Here is a 25,336-nt window from a genome sequence, read left to right on the forward strand (position 1 = left end):
GTCCAGACCGTCCCAAATGGGCAGTCTATAACCCGCCATAGAGTTGGAAAGGGCCTCATGGGCCATCAAGTCCAACCTGCTGTTCAGTGTAGGATTTCCACCTTGAGCATCCCCATCACCCAGCCTCTTTTTGAAAACTTCCAGAGAAGGAGACCCCACCACCTCTCTAGGCAATTGGCTCTATTGCTGAACCAATAGTGCTGTCAAGTAGTTCTCCCGTAACTTAAAAAAAAGTAGACCTGGTCTTACCCTCTGGGGCAGCAGAGAACAAACCTGCCACTTTCTCTCTCTTTTGATGTATTGAAAGAGTGTGATCATGACACACCTTAGCCTTTACTTCACTAAGTTAAACATGCCCAGCTCATTCAACCTTTCCTCATATGTTTTGTTATCTATTCCTCTTATCATCCTTGTTGCTTTTCACAGAACCTGCCATGTTTGAGCTGTAGTTTCCATCTTTCCTTCCCATTGGCTGTGCTGGTCAGAGCTGAAGGCAGTTGCAGCCCAATAGCTTGTTGGCTTCAAATTGTCCTCCCATTTATAAAACTAGGCCACAGATGTAGTAATAATTCTACAACATGTCTGGGAAAACATGGCCAGTGGTGGGAGATTAAAGGAGAAGAAGCTGAAAATATCTGGGGCCCAGTCACACTATAGAATTGTAGTACTATTATTTCTATTTAACTTCCACAGTTCCATCCTATGAAATTCTGGGATGTGCAGAGTAGGAAGGACCAATTAGAATTCTCAGCTAGAGCATTCTATTGCCTCACCAAACTACAAACTCCAGGAATGATAGGAAGGGACCATTGATTAATAGTGCTATAATTCTGCATTATGAATGAGCCCTTGGAGTGCTAAAGAATCTCTTTGTCTTAGACTACTTAGTGAAAGGAATACCTGCATGTACTGAGTCTTCAGCAATGGGGAGCTGATCAGCTGATTGTTCTTCTTCCCACAGGGTTCAGGCAGGAGCAGCCAATAGCCAATATACTCGATAGTGTTGATTTGTAACCTCTCCCCCGCCCCGTTCCCTTTCTTCCAAGGTTCTCAAGGCAAAATGTGTGGATCACCTCAAGTTATCATCCAGTAACTCTTGAGTTCTATATAGGGATGGAAATAATATTTAAAAATATTTTATTTTTTAAAGAAATGTTTTTAAAACACCCAACACCCAACATGTGTTTCAAGTGTTGAGAAACCCTGGCAAGATAAATTGTAGACTGAAAAGAATCTTTGCAGTTCAGGACTTATTCTTCTCATGTCATCGTTTAGAGCATTTTCTGCTCAGGAAGAAGACAGCACTTTCTTCATGAAAAGTAATACTTTCAATAATAACATTTACTAAATATTTTCCTGAAACACTTTTCCTTGTTTCTTTTATCCTTTTACTGCCACAAACCTTCTACCCCCCTCCCCCCCCCCAAAAAAAAAAATTATCTCTCCCTACAACCAATAGATTATCTGATATAGGTTTGTCTTTTCTAGTGGTATAAATGAAGTAACTACTGCCTTTATATTCCAAAAGATGAGCACATCTAAACATTGTAACATGAGAAATTTAACATTTTTTTTTACCATAGTTCCTGATATTTGACTTGGTACATGCTAAACCTTGTACTTACAAGAAATATCTCCTATAAAGCTTCCTTTGCTGCCAGAGGGATGTTCAGTCCAAAAAAGATGGGGAGGAATAAATGTCAGGCAATTTCTAATTTAACATATGCAGAATATTAAAGCAGTTCCATAAATGGAAACTTCATCCCACAAGAAATGTCAACATTTCAACATTCATTTTGTCCCCACACTGAAATGACATACTAAATGCAGCAATGTTCATAAACAGTGCACTTTCTCCATTTTAAAGTCTTCTTTAAAAGATAAAAATACTTTCATTTTTACATTAATATTTGGAGTCCCATTTCCTCACTAGAATTACATTTCTAAAGTGAATTGTTTTTGAAAAGTGTAGTTTATTGTTTCTGTGACAGAAACCTAATTAAAGTATTTTGAAAGAAGGATTTTTTTTAAAAAATGTATGTGCAAACAAAGATACATATACCATATGTGTTACAAAAATGTAATGATGCATTTACTATACTAATACCATCTATGTTTTTGAAGATTTCCTTGGTCAAAATGAAGACATTTCACAGAGAACAGACAATAACTCGTTTTATTTAAGATCAATATATGTTATTTTATATCCACTGCTTGTTTAGCTATTTATAGCAGCATAAGGGAATACCTTCTCAGCTGCTATTTCATAACTACCTCTCTTTCTAATGGGGCACTTGACTGCTGTGCAAAAGAGGCTAAGACAATGCACAGAAAACATCTGGCTAATTGAATTAAAGACTGTGCTGGCTTAAACAAACAGACATTTAGATTGTGGCAAGCATCAATGAATGTCCTTCCATTGTGAAGTATCAATTTAAATATGGATAGGATAAACATTAATGTATTTGAAACAGGCAGGAGCTGTTATGAATACTGTTTAATTTTTTTTTTAAGGCTATGAGAAAATCTAGGTTCCCAGCAGGATTTGGGCTATGCATACTGCATTTCTATGCTAGATACTACACACACACACACACCTGCTACTGCCTTGATGATGAAGAAACTAGCAGGCGTAACTAGTTTACAAAGCTTAGAAACTATTTTGTCCCTTCTGCCCCCATCTGAGTGGTTTTCCCCCCTTTGCAAGTCTTTCCCTCCCTCCAACCTAGAGCTCATTCAAACTTTCTCTCTGCTGATTATGTTTTTCTCTGCCCTTTACCAGACTATAGGACACCCACTCTCTTTGTTTCACAACATTTGTAGAGCCTGAATAGAGGCAACCAAAAATTGTTGCTTCCCAAGGGCCTTCAAAACAAAAAAGACAACTTTTTTAAAAAAAGTTCCCAAATTTTGAGCCAAAATTGAATCATAGAATCATAGATTTGAAAGAGACCACAAGGGCCATCCAGTCCAGCCCCCTGCCAAGCAGGAACTCTCAATCAAAGCATGCTCGACAGGTGGCCATCCAGCCTCTGTTTAAAGGCCTCCAAGGGAGTGTGTTCCACTGTTGAACAGCTGTTACTGTCAGGATGTTCCTCCTAATGTTGAGGTGGAATCTCTGATGCTATGGCCCTCTAGTATCATGCATGGGAAATACACCCCCAACCCTTTGAAGTTACTCAGGGTGTCATGTTACTTCCCTGTTGCTAGTAAGGGAAAGTTAGAGACTTTTGCTGCCTAGTGACTACTACAGATAGATTTTAATTGATTGAAATTAATTAATCCATTTTTTCCATCACTTTGAAAAACATACTTATGGTCTTCTAAGACTAGAATCTTATTGGTTCGCATAACATCTGTTACACCAGAACTGTTTTGGTAATTGGAGAATGTGGTACAGTCTACAATTATCCAAACCCTTTCCCTTCCACACACAACACAGATTGAAAGTGCCATAGCACATACCCATATTCCAGTCAGGTGTTGAATGGATGACAACTTTTCAGGCACCACCTTTCAGTTAACCAGTCAAGAAAAAATCCCTTCACCCTCCTGGACCTCCAGCCACTGACTGACTATGCAGATAGTGCAACCTGGTGTTTTCATATTGGGGTGGTACAAGCATAAGAAATGGAATCCAAACAAAATTTCAACTGACATTTCAAGGGTATTTTGGGTTTAGTGTCCATAGCAGTGGCATTACTAGGGAGGTGTGTGGGGTGTGACACGCACTGGGTGACATCGCCAGAAAAGTGGTGTCACTGGTCAGACCTTCATCCCACTGGCAGGAGTAAGAAGGGGCAAGTACACCCTTCCAGGCTTCACAGTGGCTCCCTCTTCAGGAATAGACCACCACTGTGGCAAAGAAGAAGGCGAGCAGAAGGCTCTTTTGGCTATCACTGCCCCCCATTACCCCCCGCCGGCAGTCCCCCCCTACACACACACACTGAGTGACAACTGGGGTAGGGATGCTACTGGTCCATGACAGGTTTCACATGTCTTGGTGGTATGTCAAACACAGACAGAATAAACAGACAGACAGACACATATTAGAACAAGATTTGTTGCAATACTGAGTTTACTAAAAGCACATCTGACCTCCTATGAAAAGTGGTGCAGGGTTCCTAAAACAGTATCTCCTTTATTAACCTTCAGGGAAGAATATTTCTTCTGCCAAGCAGAAAAGAAATTTTCCTTTACTGATAGGGAAAAAAAGTAATCTCTTCAGCATGCTTGATTTCTGTGTGAAAGGAAATTCCTCCTACTCATCCATTCAAAGCACACAGTTTCCTTTCTGCCTAGGAGACACCAGTTCATACAGCTTCCAGACAATTTTGGCCAAAATGTTCACCTCCTGTTGACCCTATAACATCTGGCCAGAACCAACCGTGCAGAGGCAGTAATGGAAATTGTGATATGGGTCATATTTAGAAATGTACCCATGAAAGAGATGAAATGGAGGATTTTCTTCAGCACCAAACCTGGATGTACATACTCCCCTAAAAATGCTAGCCCATGAGGGCCCATGTTGACACCAGCTCTGAACCTGAGGAAGCCATCATCCCTAGAGTCTGAGATTTCTTCCCTGGAAACTGGAATGAAGCCACTGTATTTCTTCCCTCAGCACCATAGGAGCCAACAACTGCTAAAGCCAGCAAGGCCCTTTAAACTAGAAGAGACTTCCTCTGATGGAAGCAAAGCTAGCTTTATGTAATCCTCAGTCTCAAGCAACACTTGAGGCTGAAGTATGCATATAAGTATCCATGTATGTGCATGTCAGTATCCAGACTGAGTTCCATTTCTTGCCTGCACTTTAGTTTCTGATGGAATTCCTGCTCACTCATGAACTGCCTTTTTGTGACAACCACTTGGAACAGAACAAATTGCTTGTATGTGTTCAATAATACATTCTAAAACACTTTCAGTTTCATGAGTTCCAATGGTGAAATACAGATATATGCAGTGCAGTATACTATGCTATTCAGAAATAAGTTATGTCCCATTGAGTTCAATGGGGTGTACTCCCTGGTACATATGCATGAAACTGCAGACTTATGAACTTTCCCCTCTCAAAGTAAGCTTTTTAAAAACCTACTGGTATTTCTTTTTCTCCTGAATTTTTGTACTCCTCACACTGACAACTGCTGCTGAGCCAGCTGTGCTCTGCTCATTTTGTTTCCCATCACTCTTTATTCACAATCAATAAAGGATATGTGTTCTCTACTTGGCTTGAAACATGAAACCCTATTTTTGCCTGAATAAAAAAAAAAAAAATACATCCAAATGGGATGACATTCTGTGTCCAAAGAGAGAAAAGAAAAGAACATGCATACACTTCCTGACCAATCTCACTTCTCCTTTCTCTCACTTTCTCCTCCATGTTCATTCCCACCCTTACTCGACATCCCATGTCTAGGCATTTGTCTGAAAGCATGAAGACTGAGTGAATAGCCAACACAGCAGGAGTAGGAACACTGAAGCTGACAGATCCCACATGATTTCTAAGAGCATCTTTGTCCTCCCAAACTCCCACTGGAGCCTCCACACTTACCAAGACAGAGAGAGAGAGAGAGACCATCACCTAATTCATGCCCTAAAATGCCCAAACCTCCATAAAATATGGCAGTCTGTGTGGACTTATCCTCCACCCCACCCACCCCATAACTGCCACTGGAAATATTTTTTTTAACCAGAACCACAACCAATACCATATCACCTCTGATTCTGGTGCAACATGTCAGTGTGGCCCACCAAAAGAGTGCAAGGGCAAATAACTGCCACAGTTGCCCATGCTAGTTATATCGGGATGAGTCCACATGATTCCTCCCCCTGCCTGCTGAGTCATGTATCTGCTTGTATGGAGCAAGGATATGTAAAGAGATAGTTTATTCATGTTCTCCTGAGGCTGATAGGAATATGGTGTGCAATCTCAGATCCTGCCTCATTGTGGCCACTGACTCTATGCAATATTCTACTCTCATTCAAAAGAATGTGGCATGAACACATCTAACTAACCAAAGCTCAACGAGGACTGAAGGGATGAGATGAGGAGGCAAATTCTAACATAGAAAGGTCCCTCTAGCCACCTACAGTCTTCACATTTTGAGGCTGATCTGAGTATGGCTTCTTTGTTACATAGCAGACTCATATGAGGCCAATGCATTTTAAGTGAGAATTGAGGACTAAGGGTTGGAGGGCTTATCTTGCAACTGTCTGATCCTCTTCAGGCCACATCCATTTTCTCAAAAGAAAAAGTGACAGTGATAACTTGTCATTTGCTTTCTCCCATTAGACATAAGAAGGTGAAGGAAAGAGAAGAAAGACAGTGATGGTGGCAACAAAGGCTCTAGCAATCCCTGCCTGCTGCCTAAGGCAGGGGCAAAGGTGAAGATGTTTGCTTGTTTCCAGGGGTCTTGGAAGCATGACCGTTTTAAAGGTTAACATTTGAAGGGATACTCTTACATTCCTTGGAAACATATAAAGAATTGGTAGCTACATTTTTCATAGTAAGAGGAGAAAGAGAGGATGTGTGGCTGTTGAATACTGGCTTTTAAAAAAGTGTTTAGTTCCTCTAAACAAGAAAATCCATGGCCACAAACTTTTTTTTTTCAAAAGGAGGGTCTGTGACGAAGAAGAGAAGGGCCATTTACTGTTGAAATTTGATGTCAAACTGTCATATTAAAAGGGAAAAAAACACCAGCTGATTAGATTGAGGATTTGGAGGGACACTGGGGGAACTGGGAGGATGGACAAAAACCACAGACTTGGGAGGTGCATGAAGCTCATGACCACACCATTTGCATCTCTATCTTAGCTTATTATTACATGATAGCCTGATTGTTTGAAATCTCTGAAACCAAAGAGAGAGAATACTGTATCTATTGAGAAGGTCAGGAACAGGGCATAAACAAGTATGTTATTTTTAGATTTGATGCTTAATGGTTGTGTGTGTGTATGAGAGACAAACACAGAGTTAATTTTTTATCATTAGTTTTAGACTGCCCCTAAAGAAAGAAAGAATCACATTTCTAAAACATGCTGAGATTTATATATTCTCAGGCACTTCTTGAGAATCTGTTTCTTTGTCTTCTCTCTGTCTGAAATCTCTAGCATGTCTTTTCAGTATCTGTGTGCTATTAAAACTTGAAATGGAAATTTATTTGCCCCTCTTCATTGGCAACTCCTACCATTCAAATATGTACTGTACGTGGCCTGAGTATGCATCTTCAAACACCCTCCTCTCCTCTCAATTTGACAATGTTTGAGCTGACTGGAAAAACTGTGCTCAAAGATGGCCATATCTGAAGGTCAGGAGTTGACTTTGTGGATCTCTCTTCCAGATTTTGACAAAGCATTAGATACCCACTGCCCCCAAATGTGCTTTTAAGTACTATTATTTATTTTATTCCATCTACTATGAAAGAATATGCCATAATGGAAGATGTCTGAGCAATGTGCAGTAAACATTAAGAACAATTAAATACTCTCATTAAAAAAGAGAGAGAGAGTCATTATTGCCACTCACTCACTTCCACTTTGCCTGACTATGCATCTTTGTGAAACCAAGAAAAAAGAAAAAGAAAAGAAAAATAGTATGGCCAGCCTTTGCCCCAAAGAGTCTACAATCACATGCAAAATACCATGAAAATACACACTTTCCTGGATAAAACACATTTTTGCCACAATAAATCTGCTACTTTTTAAATGTGTCATAGCTCCTCCATTTTTTTGTATCAGACTAATGCAGGTGCCGCCTTGGTAGACAAGAATTTGATAAAAATAATCCTTCATTCTTGTTTAGGTTCTAAGACTCAGGATTTTTAAAGACTTTGTTTTGTATACCAAAAAAAAAAAAAAAAAAAAAAAAAAAAAAATCCCTCATACCACTTTGTGTTTGTGTGTGTCTGGTATCATATCAGTAAATATGTATTTTTAACAAAGAGAAAATGAGCCATCTGTCATCTCTGAACATCGCAGCAGGGACTTTATTAGCCTGTCAACAGTGAGGTCTTGTCAAAGTCAGTTTTTCAATAATTCTGATTTCATTTCTTTTTGGCATTTAACATGACAATTGTATTATGAGGGCATGCATGACAGCCACTTCTGTGAAGTTCACTGCCTGCCTCTTAACATTTTTGTTGTTAAACCAACAAGGAGAGAAGCATGTCTTTCTCCCATTGCTCCCTGCTGTATTTCTTGTTACCAGAGATAATGTTTTCATCCAGTACTGTTACTCCAAACATGTCTAATTATGCCTGTCTGATCAGACACATAAAAGTTCTCAGTGACATTAGAGTGGTGAATTCTCCACTTTGGTAATAGTTCTCTGTGGGAGGACAGCTTAATGTTTCCAGAGTCTTTCTTGCAATTGATAAGAACTAGAGCTAGAATCTAGCATGGGAATATAGGAATCTGTTCATTTTGCTTCCTCTCATATTGGTAGGTTGTTTTTTTTTAACTGCTCCAAAAATTTTTTTTAAAATGTTCCTAGTTCCTATTTAGTGGGTTTTGGAGGCCACATCAGAACTGTCCTCTTAATGCATTGCTGCTGTTGGCTACGTAATCCTTGTGGACATTTTGTTAAAAAAAAAAAAAGTTAACCCACAAATGAGGAAAGAATTGCCTTTGCAGCACCTATATTGGCTCTTTTTTAAATATATGTTTGATACTTTTTGTGATCATTCAAAGGGATAGTGAAACTAAGAGATCTCCTTCTATCAATGGAAATGATTATACTGTACTATTCCCCTGTTGCACCTTCTCTTGTACCCTGAACAGGCAATCCAGGAGTCTGGAAATCCCTCTGAAGACATGTTTAGTTTTGCTTTGGGGTTTTTTTGTGGGGGTGTGGATGGTGTGGGGGAGTTAAAAGGGGAAAAAAGTTCTCTTATGCTGGTGACATAGGTTTTAGACCTAGAATCATAGAATCATACAGTTGGAAGAGACCCCAAGGAGTCCAACCCCTGCCATGCAGGAACTCTGAATCAAAGCTCCCTCGACAGATGGCAATTCAGCCTCTGTTTAAAGACCTCTAAGGAAGGAGACTCCACTACACTCCGACATGACACAGACATGACACAAAAGGCCAGGTGTCCCCCATCCTATATCTGTGTGTTTCATTTTTCTGCCCTAAGAGCATTATTTTACATTTCTCCATATTGAATTTCATTTTGTTAGCTTTGGCCCAGTTTTCTAGTCTGTTCAGGTCATTTTGAATTTTGATCCTGTCCTCTGGAGTATTAGCTATTCCTCCTAATTTGGTGTCATCTGCAAATTTGATAAGTATGCCCCCAATTCTGTCATCCAAGTCATTGATAAAGATATTGAATAGCATTGGACCCAGGATAGAACCCTATGGGACTGTCATTATGCCTCCCAATAAATTACTAAGGACTGAATTTAGGATTATGGGTTTGAAATTTTATCAGTATCTCTACTGGTTTTTATTGGGATACTTGTCTCTGATATTTGTTTATTAGTGACTTATTAGCTGCCTTCCAGTTCTCTGTAAAGACACTGATTTTAGCGGAGTTACGAATTTAAGTTTACATTTAAGTTGTGTTGTGTGAGTGTTCTCAGGCAAATGGCATGGAACTATGGAGAAAAATGACCTTTGAGTTTATTGTTTAATTCAAATTAATCACATGATCCATCAAATTCTTCTTCTTCCTGTTGTTCTTATTATTATTTTAATATTTACACAGTAGTAGGACCATCATAAAACATTGTGGCAAATACATGAAAACCAACCAACAGAAGATGTTACAATGTAAAACTAAAATTCAAGCCAGGGCAGAGGAAGTTAGTAAAATGAGAGGAGGATAAATGCATGTAATGAAATATACATAAGCAGGGGCATCTCTAGGGGATTGTGGACAGCACCAAGTGACACCCTAAAGGAGTGTGTGCATGACACCACTGTTCCCCAAACACTTGCCTGTTGGAAGAGATGGGCTGTGGCATTTGCCTGCATTCTTTTACAATGCTGAAGAGATGGCATGAATGGGGCAAGGCTCAGTGGTAGGAGAAATTAGAGGCTCCAGGGTTTTTTTTTTAAATTAATTAATATTCTTTTAATTTTTTAAGGAAACAACACATCTTACCAAATTTTCACTTTAACCACATGAAAATACATTTAACCTGTCTGTATGATTTAAAGGTTTAATTTTGTTAGTTGATTATGTCACAGTTACCATTACATTCAGAGATATACAGGAATTATAATTTAAGAGTAATATTAGTACAAAACATTACTAAGGATTCTGTATGGTGTGGTATTAAAAAAAATTAAAACTTTTATTTGTATCCCACTTTGTGTAAAAACAATCAAAGTGGCGAACAACATATAAAATCATACAATAATATACACAATATCCCCCCCTTAAAAAAGAATTAAACAAATTGAGATTAAAATTACATAAATAAATGGTATGGGACGAAGTCAATGGGGGGGGGAGCGATGTCACTGCACTTAAGCTTAAATTTGGTGTGTTATTTTAAGAGATTGAAACATAGGCTTCACAAAAGATATGATCTGAGGAAGATGTGAAAGATGAGAGAGAGAGAGAGAGAGAGAGAGAAGAACATCATGTAAGAAGCAGCAAGGGAGAAATGGATAAGAAATGAGTGTCCAGTGGCTCCAATGTCAATGGGCTGATAAATGAAGGATCACAAAGGAAAAGGTTGAAGTAGGCAAACTTTTATTGTTTTTATGTGCCTTCAAATCATAAGCAGGAGATGACCAAAGTGTTGACTGGAATGATCTCTGAGAGGATGCAATGACAAAGTTATACTTTTATGATGTTGCTTGTATGGAGAAGTAACATACCTTGACAATGGACTGAAATATAAGGGAAAAATGAGGCGGTATAATACATAAAAGCCAAGGCTTTGTGGCTATTCAACAAGGTGGATGATGGTAGTAGCATCACTAATGGACATGGGGGGTATATGATGAAAAGAAGGCTTAGAAAGACAAGACGTTTAGTCTTACAAATAATGGTGAGTAGTCATCTACATCTATGCAACTCCCTGACTGAAATACCTTGTTTATTGTGCAATGGCAAACTGTCATCCTCTACGGAGTGATTTTCTTTGTGGCATCTTCCTTCATCAACTTCCAGAAGATTTGTATATCTTTCTTGTTAGAACCAATGTAGTGGACTAGGACTCTTGGAGACTAAGGTCTAAATACCTACTGAGCCATGGAAATCCCAGAATGATCAAGGGCAAGTCACAAAGAGCAAATCAGCCTCAGATGATGGCATTGGCAAACTCCCTCTGAATAAATCTTGCAAAGAAAGCCCTATGATAGAGTTGCTATATGTTTGAGTAGACTTGAAGGCACTTAACAACAAGAAGCATATATTCATCCCTTATAACAGCTACAGGGCAGTGGCTATGTTTCTTGTATTGTTCAGCCATTACTGGTGAAGTAAAGTGAGAAACGATTTCCTGCATCAAACATTGTTAAAGAAGCAGCAAGAATCACATCATTTGGAAAATGTATGGGATGTAGGGAATATTCACAAATTTTAGCATCCTCAGTGACAACAACATGCCATTGGGGGGGGGGGGAAAGATCTTCTACCCTAAGAGATGGGGTGGGGAGGAGAACCCTTCCAGAAAAAAATGGACACGAAAAACACGTTTTGGTACAAAAGCAATGTATTACGTATTGGGATTTGTAAAAAAAAAATAGTTTTCAAAAAATAAAAATAAAAAGTGCAAAGAAGCAAAACAAAACAAAAACACACATCTCATAAAATTACCCAGGTGAGGGAAGAAAATCTTTATCCCCCCCCCCCCCTTTCCTGTGAGACTAGCATGTCAAGATCTACATTCCCTAATATGGATTGTATTTCCAACCAAAAAAATGACAGAGACAGTGCTGAACTCTTGCTGTGCTGCCATATATGAACACAAATATAAATTTTAAAAATTTTATACAGAGAGATTTTGAATTTTTTAAAGACAGCATTCTGTCCATGCACACTGAGGAAATAATGCCATATGGGGAATGGTCCACTTGCACTTTCTGAAAGGCTCTGAATAAAACATACTGAAAGGCACATTCTTATTGCCTGCAATGATCATATCATCACAGAATGTTGTATTGCAAGCTGCCAGGAAACTAATCAAGGAAACAGAAGTGACACAAATCCATGAGAAGAAAACCAAATATGTGCCCAAATGATGATGTTTAGAGTGTGTGAATACCTACTTTCCTTTAATTTCTAATTTTTTCTCTCTGAGAACATTCATGTTTATAATGGTGTTTTGCCATTTTAAGCTTGGTATAACATCTTGGTTTTCAGGACCCCCCCCCCCCAAAAAAAATCAATTTCTGTGATAACCTCTGAAATACCCTTTTGTTGGCACAGATGCTGCATGATGCCATCTGTTGTCATTTCTAATGAGTGGGGTTTCTTTCCTTGCTAGTTCAGAGCAGGTTTACTGTTGCTTCACTACAAAGTGCTGTTGTAAGGTCAATGGTGACTATTGAAAGGCCAATGGTGAGAACCAGTTTCTCCTTCACCCATCCATAGGTGCTTCATAACCAGATAAGATGAGACCCCCCCCCCTAAAAAAAGTTGAGGTGAAGTATTCCTTCTTCTCAGTTCACAAGCCACCTGCATCCAACCTCATCTATTTTATCTCTTTTTCATGAAGAAGTCAGCTGATTTAAATGTGTAATGAGAATTTTAGCAACAGTGGCTTCTCCCACACACTCCTATCCATTATTGATATCAGTGTTTCCCAATTGTTGGTCCTCCAAGTGTTTTGGACTTTAACTCCCCCGAAGACCTAGCCATTTGGGCCAGCAATCGGGAATTCTGGGAGCTGAAGTCCAGAACATCTGGAGGACTAAAGTTTGGAATATACTGATCTATCTGATGTGCATTCTCTCTATACATTGCCAGAACACATAGTCTATACACAGAAGGGTCTTGTTTTCATCCCTAATGTATTGGTTTCCATACTTGAATCGTCAGATGTGATTGGACCTGAGCTTCCGGAAGCTCCAGAGAGCAAGGCCAATGATTAGGGATTATTTATTTATTTTATTTATTCATTTCTTTTCTATGCCCCTTTTCTCCCAGAAGAGACCCATGGGATACTTTCATTTTTCTAGAGATTTACTGAGCAAGGTGTAAATGTAGTAAGGTCAGTATTAGTCTGCAAAAGCTTCAAAAGTTAAATCCACATGCTGTTTTGGAAGATACTGCCCCAGATCTACATGAATTGCAAAAATAGATATGCATGTGGATTTGAAATTTAAAATGTACTGAAATGTACCAGCATAGAGAAAAGGTGCTACGTTTAGCTAAGAAACTAGAAAGAAAGAAAGAAAGAAAGAAAGAAAGAAAGAAAGACAAACCAGTCAATCAATCGATCAATTGATTGATCGATCGATCGATCTGCGGGCAGGGGGACATAACAATGAAAACCACCATGTTTTCAGACATCTGAGCTGCAGTCCATACACAATCGTCTAGGACAGATTCTAATGAAATTGCAACAGAGGGCAAACTGATGGGAAACTAGCCAAATAGGGTGGTGGTGGGGAAATCCATCATTGCAACACATTTGTATTTCCTAGATTTTACATGTTATTTTTCCCCCCTGTATAACAAATCAAAATGGATTCCTTTTTCTCTTCACCTTACTGCCCTTATGACTTTTTTCACATATCTAGAAAAGCATCCAATATCTTTTTCCAACTTCAACAAGATCCAAGAACAGTTTGCGAAATGGAACTATATTTTTCCCCTCCTTCACCCCCCCCCCCCCCGGTCCTTTTACTTATCCCATCTTCTCCCATCTCTATCCTCTTAAACCTCACTGAGCAGCCTGGCTGACACTGGCAGAAGCAGTCTGGGTAAAGACAAGGAAGTGGTAGGAGTGGGGATGGAGGGGAGGTGGTCAGAATTCCTCAGGAAGAACCATGCTTCTGGAGACCTGAGGATGTTTCACCCTGCACAATTGCAGCTGTATGGCTGCTTCCACACTGCAGAATTAATGCAATTTGGCAGTTCCTTAGCTGTCATGGCTCCATCCTATGGATTCCTGGAATGTGTATGTTGTTGCACCAGATCTCTCTGACAGAGAAAGCTAACTATCTCACCAAACTACAAATCTCAGAATTCCATAGCATTGAGCTTTGACAGTTAAAGTGGTATCAAACTGCATTAATTTTGCAGTGTAGATGCAACTTATGATTCCACTTTAGCTGCCATGTTTGGATCCTATGCAGTCATGGGATTTGCAGTTTAATCAGCGGCACCAGAGAAGCTCCTAAAATGAGGATTGCAAAGGCCCTTGCTTCAACTGCTAGTCCCAGGATTTCATAGGATAGAATTGTGGCAGTTAAAGTGGAATCATAGCACTATGACTGGATAGTGTGAAAAGGCCTATGGACCAACAAACAGTACAGTGCAAAAAATTCTGTTGCTAAATCTCATCATATTCAAGTCTTCCAGAAACACGAATTAATATCAGTCAGACACAGCGAAACACAATGTATACTATAAGATCAGAATAATCACCAAGCTCTAGTAGTAGTAGTAACATTTGTTTTGCAAGATTAAGGAGAAGAGCCCAATTGTGCATTTGGCTTGATCCCAATGGCACAGTCTATGAGTACACTAGAACCAAAGGTCGCAAAACATAACATGACATTTACACTCAAGGTCCACAAGGACTGTCAAGAAACTGGCTGGAGAGGTACTTATTTTGCTTCACTGCTCAAAAAGCTTCATAGTGAATCTTATTAAAAGAGAAGGAGGAAAGCACTTCAGGGATCACTGTGAAACAGGTGATGGTACAGAGGAGGTCTGACATTTGCTTAGGGACTGAAGAATTTGGATTTGGTTTGGAAATAAGTCATGATTCTTTTCATGTTTGTGGGGTGAGGAGGTTAACCTCTTTATGAGCCAGACCTCATAAGGTCACAAATCATTGGCAGATTGTCCTTAATTCATATTATTTTGCATACAGAAAAATGATGATAATTGATCCACATACAAGTGTTTACCTTTATGTACAATAATTTGCTCAACTGTTGAGTAAGGCAGGTGTGTGTGTGTGTGTGTGAGAGAGAGAGAGAGAGAGAGGGAGGGGAGCATGTGTGTAGAATGGATTTCACTTCTTTTTGATGCTTTGAGTCTGATTTGGATTTGATATTTTGAGTCTGAATTGACAAAAAGATAGATAGCCCAATAAAAGATAATCTTAATCAAATCAGATTCAAAGTATCAGAAACATTGGATTCCGGAAATACATTAAATTATAAAGGTATTAATTGGTTGGTGAAAAGCTCTTCATCACTAAACTTATTCAACCAACTTGATAATGTTATTTAAATTTAATCATCAATGTCAGGAAGATCTATACATTTCACTTAGTCAGTGAGGAAAGGCTATTCCAGTTATGTCGCATATATTTCTCTGTGAGAGGTTTATGTTCTGTCAGATGTGTCACAAAAATAAAAGCTGGAGAGCTTCGTATAAAAACAACCTGCCAATTTTCCTAATCAAAACTACTACGCCAATCAAAGCTTTCCTCCTTGATAACAATCAAGCAGCTAATCAATGAACTGCATAGTTTTGATAGCTAGGGAAATGACTGCAGCTTTCAGAGCCAGGAACAAAATAAATAGAAAATTTTCAGTGTTTCTCAAATCTCCCTCAGTCTGGGAGTTAGCACTATACTTCTGTATAGCATTTCATCATATTTGTGCGGTGTTGAATATAGACAGGAGACTGCAGAACAACACAAATATAGATTTGACCTTGGAACGGCCAGTAATGAATAATGATTCTTAATCCCTTTGCTATATGTTAACAGTAACACCAATAAGCTTAGTCTTTTATTACAAAGGGCAAACATCTGTGTTTGCATGCATGCTTGCAAAATGTTCCCAAACTATTTCTGCCTCCTATAGAGGGAAAATGTATATCTTGACAAATTGGGCGTGTATGGCACTGTGCAGTTTAGCACTCCACTAAGGAAATCAACACCAGTAAGCAAGCTGTTATGGCTAATGAACATAAATTAATGTATTATGGGAACAGCTGAGGGTATACCTCGGGTAATAAAGTAGATGTGATCTTGGGTATTATTTTATCAGAAAATTTGGTTCCAAAGGCAGAAATAATGCGGAAAGCATAGCAATAGGTTCCTACACCAAAAAAAAAAAAAAAAGGAAAAAAAAGGGGAAAAAAAAGAACACATGTCATCAAACCTTTCATCTTAAACTAGCAATATGTGAATGTGACATGAAACAACCAGGTTAGGTATACCCTCCATAAGTAAACAAAAAAAAAAATATTGAATCTTCTCAAGACATTTGAAGTCTTCTTCCAAAATAGATCTATAGATGTCTTTTTCTTTCTCCAGCATCTACTTTTTTATGATTTCTATTTTGGTGGCAAAACGTTTGGATCTATTTTTTTAGCTGGAGTATGCCTGTATAAGGGAAATGAGAGTCCAGAATTGGTCAAAAGAGCTAACAAACAGAAGATAAGAATAAGGCCAGGGAAATGTTATATTATTTGGAATGTGCTTTTCCCAGAGCAAAACCAGAGCTTTGAAAGTGACTTTTAAAGTAATTAGTTGTAGTTATAGTGCCAAAGGGGCTTCTGTGATTAGAAGTGCTAACAATTATGATTCTTAATGCAACTATGTATTTCTCCTTTTTCATTTTACCCTTGATTTATTTATTGAAGTTATACCCAACCTTTCTTCTAGGGTTCAATCCAAGGAGGTTTTTGGTTACTTTCTCAAAAGTAATTAAAACAGTGACCTTTCAAATACTTTAAAAACATCTAAATGCTAGAAGCTGCCAGGTGGTGATACAACATTTTCTCTCCAGTTCATCTCATTTTTCGCTCCATACCCACAACAGAGCACTAAACAGCAGCACATACAAAAGACAACCAAACTTAAATCACATGATATTCCTTCTCCTTCCTTTAGTGAGTTATGCCTGCATAGTTATTGGAGTAATGAAAAGTATGGTTATACCCTATAAGGAACAGTTATAATGTGACACAGCGAGATTTCTTTTATTGGGGATAGGAATTAACCACCAGCACATTTTAATTTTTAACTATTTGGCTGATGTCTTGCATGAGGAAACAAAGATACAAATACAGGGTTACATTATAGTAGCTATATCTCCCAATGCTGTTCCCCAAAAACTGCCTTTTCAGCACTACAGCCCCCTGCAACAGAAGGATTTCTGAAGTACTGAACAGTGGGGCTATGTCACTTCCAATCCTCTCCTGGGAGAAACCAGCTTTTGATTGAATATTATACATTGGGGGGGGGGGGGGAATCACAGGGCTTGAATGACAAGACCATGGTTTTAATGAAAGAAATTGATACAGATCCTTTTCCTCTGTGTGAGATGGCAAAACTGGATATCCTGTTGAATGTCTTCTGCAAACAAAGTCCACTGAAATACTCTTTAGTTTGTTGCCCGCTAAACAAGACAATCTGCAGGTGGTTTAAAGTGGCACAATATGGCTTGCTAGCTGCTTAGAATCTCATTGTGCAACAGCTGTGTCCATGTGGGAAAGCAGTTTTCTATGCTAACTGGCCATGCAGTTGTCATGCATTTGTGAGCTGACAATAATGTGGTGGGGGTTGCAAGTGTGTGGCATTGTCAACTTCGCTCCTTAGCCATCAACTGCAGATAACTGGCTTCCCACACAAAAGCAGTCACCATGCAGTGAGATAGACAGTTATGTGACATAACACTAAATTGCCCCATGCTAGCCAAAATATTATTTCTGAGTTTATGTTTACTGTAAATATCTATTTCACTTCATTTCAGCTATTTATGAGCAGTCATGTGAAGCCTATCGGCACCAAGGGAAAACATCTGGTTTCTTCCACATTGATTCTGATGCAAGTGGTCCACTTCCACCACTTTTAGTCTACTGCAATATAACAGGTAAGGATATCCACATCATCACATCTGCATTTAGTGCTGGTCATAATGTTGTTGCTATTGTTATAAAAATATAGAACCTAACACCTACAGTATTGCATCTTTCTATGCTCATATAAATGAGCTGGAAGAAAAAAACAGGATTAATGGATTTAGTTGATGATGATGATGTCAAGCGAGACATATTCTGAAGGAGTTGTAATGAAAAGTGAAAGAGCAGGTTGTATAAAAAGTGAAAGATGTGCCATGAACATCTCCGATGAGCGAAACTGAGCCAGAGATCTTTTTCCTATTGAACACCACAAGGTTCAGAATTTTTGTGGGGCAAACAGATCACACCATATTTCATGCATGCAACTAGAATCACAACTCACTCGTACTTTGCTGCATGCACTTGTCCTGCTTCTCTATAATGCTTATAATGGGTGGAAGGCAGATAGGGAAACAATTTATAGATTATATGGGAAAATGCAGCTACTGTGTGGGAAACAAAACATTTCCTTTCCAAGCAATACTCAAATATGTTCAGTCACCTGCATCTAATTATCTTGTATGCAGCTTTATTTAAAAGTTGTGTTTAGAGTCAAGATGTATGTGCATTACCAAACTGATTGGTGGCTGTTGGTTTTCATATCAGTTTGGCATTGAACCAGTCTGAGTTTTAGCCCATAAAGATGCTATCCAGGCATCTGACTCTTCCCCCCTCACAAATAGGTTCAGCACCTTCTCGATTTCATGCTAATAACCAGTGCAGATGCTCCCCTCTGTTCAGATGGTAGTCACCAGCCACTACTAGAGCCTAGAAATGCAGTAAGAGTTCAGAGCTGTAGAGCTCTGGAAATGTAATATTTTCATTTGACAGAGTCTCTTGACACTCAATATTTTTTTACCATTTTTTCAAATATTTTTTAATATTCTATCCATCCCTAATGCATGCCACTTTTCTGTGTTTACTCAGTGTGTTGTCTCCAGTGAGTGACAGAAAAAGAGAACATGAGGATGAGATAGAGAGATTTAAATGCATAGTTTAAGCACTTGCTCTCAAAATAGTTTTTTTTTTTTTTAATGTATTGTGATAGGCTCTTAGAAGCTAGATCTGTGCTGGAACATTCAAGAATTGTAAAAGCCGGTATGCAATTTATCTGCAATCTGCACATTGGTTTGTGAAGTATGGATTACACCATTTTATAGTGTAATTCACAAAGATCAAATTCTTCAAGTATCATCATTGTGGTGCTTTAGCTACTGTCTGAGCAATAATGGCTTTTACAGCATTTAACCGCTAGCTCATTTGATGCTACCTGCTACTGACCTGCAGGGGGGCAAAGATTTGTTCTGTAGAACAGATTTGCATCTTGTTTTTTCTTATGAAGAGTTTGAAGGACAACAGGAAGTATAGCTGGAGAACCTAAAAAGAAAGTGATTTGAGTAATGAGATAACGAATAAAGGGGATGTGTGTTACAACAATTTTAATAAATACCAAAATGGATGAAAATGGGTGAGGAGCCATGGCCCTCCATTACATCTCCACTACTGAGTAGACAATAAAAAAGCATTGGAAGGAAGCTGTTAGGAAAACTATATGAAAAATGACGCCCCACTTTTGGGTCTAGTTTGTCTATCTGTCCTAGCAGCTTTGGCAAACTCCTCAAAGGACAGGGTGGATTCTCCTGGCAAACTTCATGGTGATGATGGCAAGAAAATGTGTGTATGCTTTTTTAATCTATTTATATGGTCCATCATCATTTGCAAACTCTGTGTCAAAGACTCTCCCATCAAAGAATGTGGAGGGAAGATACCTGTTCCCAACATAAGTGTGTGCATTGGCTGTTACACCCAATGGTCCTTTGGTGAAGGGTTCTTTTATTAATATGCAAGTGTGCATATCCACACCACATTGCATGCATACAAAGTGTCTTATCAAAATTGCTTCCTTGCAAGTTTCTCAAAGGGTATCCACATACCTTGTTAACATGGAGCAAGGGAAAGATGGGATGAAACTGGAAGCTGAAACTTGAGTGTACCTGCTTGAATTCCACAATTAAGGTTTAGAAATTCTCCTACTGTAGTTAATATTCAGGAGGAATAGAATGTAGGGCAGAGGGAATCCCCAGAGCAACAGAAGAGGAGGAGGAACCATATCCACCTCTCTACTATCCTGGAATATCAAGGACAGAAAGGCCAGCTTTGTTTTTCTTCTATGAAATGTCTCAGATTAAATTTTCATTTTGAGTTAATTAGGCAATCATTGTAACATGAATTAAACACTTACCAGTTAATTATTAAGAATGTTTTTAATTCAGGTGTAACAAATATTTAACAAGATGTGCCTGTGAAAACAGAGGTTGTCTCTTCACAAATATCAAGATTAAATGGTTGAACCTGATATGTTTAGCTAAGCTCAAGTTCTTCTGCTCTCCATTCTCTAAAATAAAAGTGACCTGAGGAACAGTGATGGGGATGAATGAAATGCCTATCAATTTTTTTGTGTTCATTCCTCTATTTATTGCCTGTTGATTGACTGAGTCAGGAGCATACCTTCATCTGGCAGGATGGAGAGAGATGCCCTTATGCTCTATCGTGAGTCACCCATGTCCACATTTCTTTGGCTATTTGTCCTGAGGAATAGCAAAATAAGGACTCAGCAAATGCAAACGGGAAACCACTCAGAGTCAGGGACTTTCCCAGCAGATAATGATCACCAGTTAGCAAACATTAATCCTCTTTTGCATTAGCCTCCCAGCCTGAGGCCTGCCATCAGCACAGAACAACATACATGCAAATCACTCCTGCATTCCCAGGCTCACACAGTATATATACACCCAATTTTTCCAGGCAAGTATTCTCTGAAGATGCCAGCCACAGATGCTGGCGAAACGTCAGGAAGAAAATCTTCTAGAACATGGCCACGTAGCCCGAAAAACCCACAAAAAACCAGCAGTAATATTGTTGCCCAGCCCTATATGATTTGCTAACTCAATGAATGCAAGCTCAAAACATAAAGGAGGAGAAGGGAAAATGAAAAATCAGGATATGGGAAATATATCTAAGTCTACTATACTTGATAATCACCTGAAGAAGTAAGATCCCATACATAGTGGGTAATGCAAAAACAGCTCTGTGAGCACCATAGTGATCCTTTCATATGCAGATGGTAGTGCCTAGTAGCCTGGGGCAATCCTTTCAGAATTGTATGTATGGGTAACATACGACATACGCTTGAAACGCTGCAAAAATAAAGACACAGATAGAAGCAAATATGCTGGAAAATACATGTATTTACAAAGAACATGTGAGTTGACCTTAACAGCACATAGATTGCACTCTTTGTATTTATCAGCCGTACTGATTATTTTCTCCAGTCTTCAACTGATAGGCATGCTCCCTATGGCTTGTACTGGCTCCCTGGTCTGCTGCTGTATAAATGAAGAATGTTTAAAATGAACCCCCCACGCCCCCAAGAGGATGACACCTTAACTTCAATGTCCAAACACTTTGGTTACAATGCTGAAAGTCATTCTACTGCTATGATGCTCCCAATGTCGCAGTTTTGTTAGATTTAGACCACAGGTCAAGAAATCAATAACACTTAGAAATTGGTATGACAAGATCAATGCTTAATTTTAACTTGGCCAGGTATTTATCCATTATTGCAAGCCTTGTTGTTCATGTCTTTGAGAGAGTCAGGCATGGGAACAATGGAAATTTATTTATTTATTTAGCAAATACTAGAACACCGAATATAAACAAGTCAGATGAATGTGCCATGTGGATGGGGTAGACAGATATTTTCAGGGATGAGGTCAGTTGTTAAGGGTAATATCTTTATCAGGCTACCCCAAAAGTGAAAAACAGTGAGCAGGCTTTCACATTAACTAGAACTATTTCATCTGGCTTGATCTTAAAGCAAACTTGGGGTGTGTTGAAGCTGGCTGATGTTGAAATTATGGAGCTCCCATATAGACACAATCTTAAACTGTCATGTGGGAAAGAAATTGAGTTTTTAAACATTAGTCTCTGCTGTTTGTTCTGATGGTTTCAACCAGGACAGTCCCTAATGGTCCTGAGATGGAGAATCAGCCACAGTTTAGTTTTTCATTGAAATAAATTTAAAACCTAGCTGTTATTTCCATCTATTTAGCTCTCTGCTATTGATCAGATAGATTTAGTATTCTCCAGCTCACACCCAAAATAAGCAAAGACAACCATTACTAAGAAATATTCCAACATCCATGTTAGGGAAATAGCATTCTTTGGCCAATGTCAAGGTCACAGATGGCATGGATCTAACAGAGCTGATAGCACTCCTCATTCAGTAGGGCTAAAGCTGATGCCTGCAAAACTGACAGAAGCCCATGTTTCATCTTTGGGTCCTTTCATACTCCAAATGCAAATCCCAGAATTCCAAAGGATGCCGGTGTAGTAGTTAAAGTGGAATCATTGTGTTATAAATATGTGAAGAGAAAGTTCCTTTTGCCTACAGTAAAAAGGACATAATTCACATGATGACTATTAGTACCTCTCCTCCTCCTTCTCCTGTATACACACACAAACACACACACACACACACACACACAGAGAGAGAGAGAGAGAGAGCATTGAGTTCACTTGCATGTCATTTGCTGAAATAACCCTTTTAAAGAGATTTTTCTTTTTTGTTTAGTGTGTTTTGTGTGAATATAATTGAAGTGGACTGAACAATATAATGGGATAAAAAAAGACAGAAGACAGTAAGATGCTTACAGTTATCTCAGCCTGGCCAATACTTGGCCAGTGTTGGGAAGGATTGCAGAGGTATATTGTGATGAGAAATGAATTCTGGCAAACGACACAGAATAAGCTGCCATTCAGTTTGTTCCTTCTAGGACATACCCTTGCTTTCCACAATAGTGTGTGTATCTTCAGCAGCCACGTTTAGTAAAAGGAGTCATTGCAGAAAATAATGAATGACAGCTTAGGATAATTTCGCATCATGATGTTTTCAAACTTTATAATGCCTTTTGAATATGTGTGCTAATACTGTGGAAAGACCCTGTCCATTTTCTTCAGAATCTCCTGAGCTAAACTGGACAGACTATTGAGCTTTAGACAACAACCAGCATACAATTATCAAGCGAGATTCATTACACAGTGCTGTTTTGAACCCAGGTCTCCCCATTTCAGTTTCAATATCCTCTGTACAAGGGGTGAGAAACATGTGGTCCTTCAGATAACTTAAGCTAAATGCAAAAAGTATGTTAGGAAAAATTAGCTGAGATCATGGGATTCTGCACCTCCCCCCCCCCCCAGACAAATAGCCATATAAACAATTTGGAAGCTAGATTATGGATAGTTATTATACTATTTGGAAGCCAGATGATGGATAGTATGTTCATAGCATGCTTAGGCATGGTTTTAAGGGAAAGACTTGGGGAAAATTGCCAGCCCCATCGAACAATGCATTGTATCATTTCGCAGAGCAATTTTTCACTCTTGTGCTCCTGTAGCATTTACCATGTGTTTGGCTTGTATGAAATTTAATCAGTCTGAATAATCTTGTTTGGTGACAAACATTCTAAATCACAGGGACATAATTTTGTTTTCAGGAGAAAATCATTTCCCACAGGGATATTTCAAACAAGGCAAATACAAAATGAGAACTAAATGAGAACTTTTGGGGTTGGAGGGAAAGAAAGGACAAAATCCCTTTACTTTTGCCTAGTTTAATTTATAGGCTGCCAGTACCAAGCCATTCTATTCAGAACTTTGATAGAACTGCGAAAGGACTTCAGCTTTGTCCTTGTTTTAGAGCGTATGCCTGCATTTATCTGTGCTGTGATTCTTTAACATGAATCTCTCTATGTCTATATGTTTGGTTCTTCAGGTTTTGGGTTGCACGCACACTACAAAATTAATGCAGTTTAACACTGCTTCAGCTAACATAGTTCAATGCTAAGGAATTCTCGGATTTGCAGTTTTGTGAGATGTTTATCCTACTCTGTCAGAGAACTCTGCCAAAACTGTCCAAACCTGGCAATACATAACACCCCCTCCCCATCGGTTCTACCCTCTAAGGCCCCAGTGCAGCACAAACCAAAAGTTCCCAGAGCAGTCTGGGCAAAGAGCCTTGCTTATAATCATGCCCATGCAGTAGTATGCAGGATTCTATAGAACAGAGCACTAATCCAATACTGATTTTGAAAATAATAGAATAGGGCATCCTGTACTAACCCACAAACATTCATTATTAGTATCAAGTAGTACTACAGTACAAATGAGGATGAAATGGTGGAACAGCTGGTAAAACAGCCATTTAAACAAATCCAGGGCCCTTTCACATTACACAATTCCAGCACCATGATTCCCCTTTAATTATCATAGTACTATCCTATGGAATTCTGGGATTTGCAGTTAGGGAAGGCTGCTAAAATTATTAGCCAAAGTGTCTCCCACAGTACAAATCACAGGATTTCATAGGATTTAATTGCAATGACAGTTAAAATGGAATCATAATGATGTAATTGTATATTATAAAAAGACTCCCAGTGCCAACATCTCAATATCCTTCATATTGGTCATTCCACCTATCCTAGAAAGGGCCTAAGTATTCATTCCTAGAGCCCCACTTTTCACTTCCTAGCATTTCTTGCTGTCCAAGGGAGGCTTATCTCCAAATTTATGAGCCATGACACATTATCACATGTAAGGACCAACTCATATAATGAAATGACTTTGACTTTCAATAATTAATTTAATTCTAAATCTAGCATGAGTAGTCATTGTAGGTGCAAGGGACAATTTTTACTCTCTTGATGGGCCACACAGTGTTATTTTTTATCTCAAAATCAGTCAAAAATCATAACTGAAGTAGTAACTTTCATTTACAACATATAGGCCTGTTACAGACTGCCAAAATAAAGCTGCTTCGGGTCTCTTTGGAGGTATGCTATTTAAATGATGCATGGGTCTTAAGAGTCCGGAGGTCGCGCCAAAGCCACACTCCATTCCTAAGCACTGGAGTGCAGCTTTGGTGCAGCTTCCGGACTATTAGGACCCATGCATCATTTAAATAGCATACCTCCAAAGAGACCCGAAGCAGCTTTATTTTGGCAGTCTGTAACAGGTAATAGTTTGGCAGCAGATTTGTGGTACTGGGGTGAGGGGTTCTGGAGGGGACCCCAAAAGGAATATTTATAATGTAGTAGGGTTGGGATGATCTTTAGTCTTTAGTTTCCCTTTCAATGTTCACTTTGCCATATTTAATGGAAACATAACTTATAAGACTTCATTTGCAACCCAACTGGTTTTGTCCAGCTTAAAGACAAGTAATGTACTAAACACTTTCTAAAAGCATGTTTGCATTTTATTCTATAACTATTATATGTTTTTAAGTGAAA

General features: G+C 38.8%; 1 protein-coding gene across 2 annotated transcripts in view; it reads left to right on the forward strand.

Moving 5' to 3' along the window:
* Positions 1-25,336, forward strand: part of LOC149313993 (contactin-associated protein-like 5) — a 508,214-nt gene that overhangs the window by 325,162 nt on the left and 157,716 nt on the right. For both annotated transcript variants that reach the window (XM_089520319.1, XM_089520320.1), the window contains exon 12: positions 17,843-17,962. In XM_089520319.1, the coding sequence (XP_089376445.1) occupies positions 17,843-17,962 (120 nt within the window). The remainder of the gene's footprint in view (positions 1-17,842; positions 17,963-25,336) is intronic.

The sequence above is a fragment of the Sceloporus occidentalis genome, unplaced genomic scaffold (assembly GCF_023333645.1).
Source record: "Sceloporus occidentalis isolate IW3139 unplaced genomic scaffold, rSceOcc1.0.p SCAF_4, whole genome shotgun sequence".
Classification (NCBI taxonomy): Eukaryota; Metazoa; Chordata; class Lepidosauria; order Squamata; family Phrynosomatidae; genus Sceloporus; species Sceloporus occidentalis.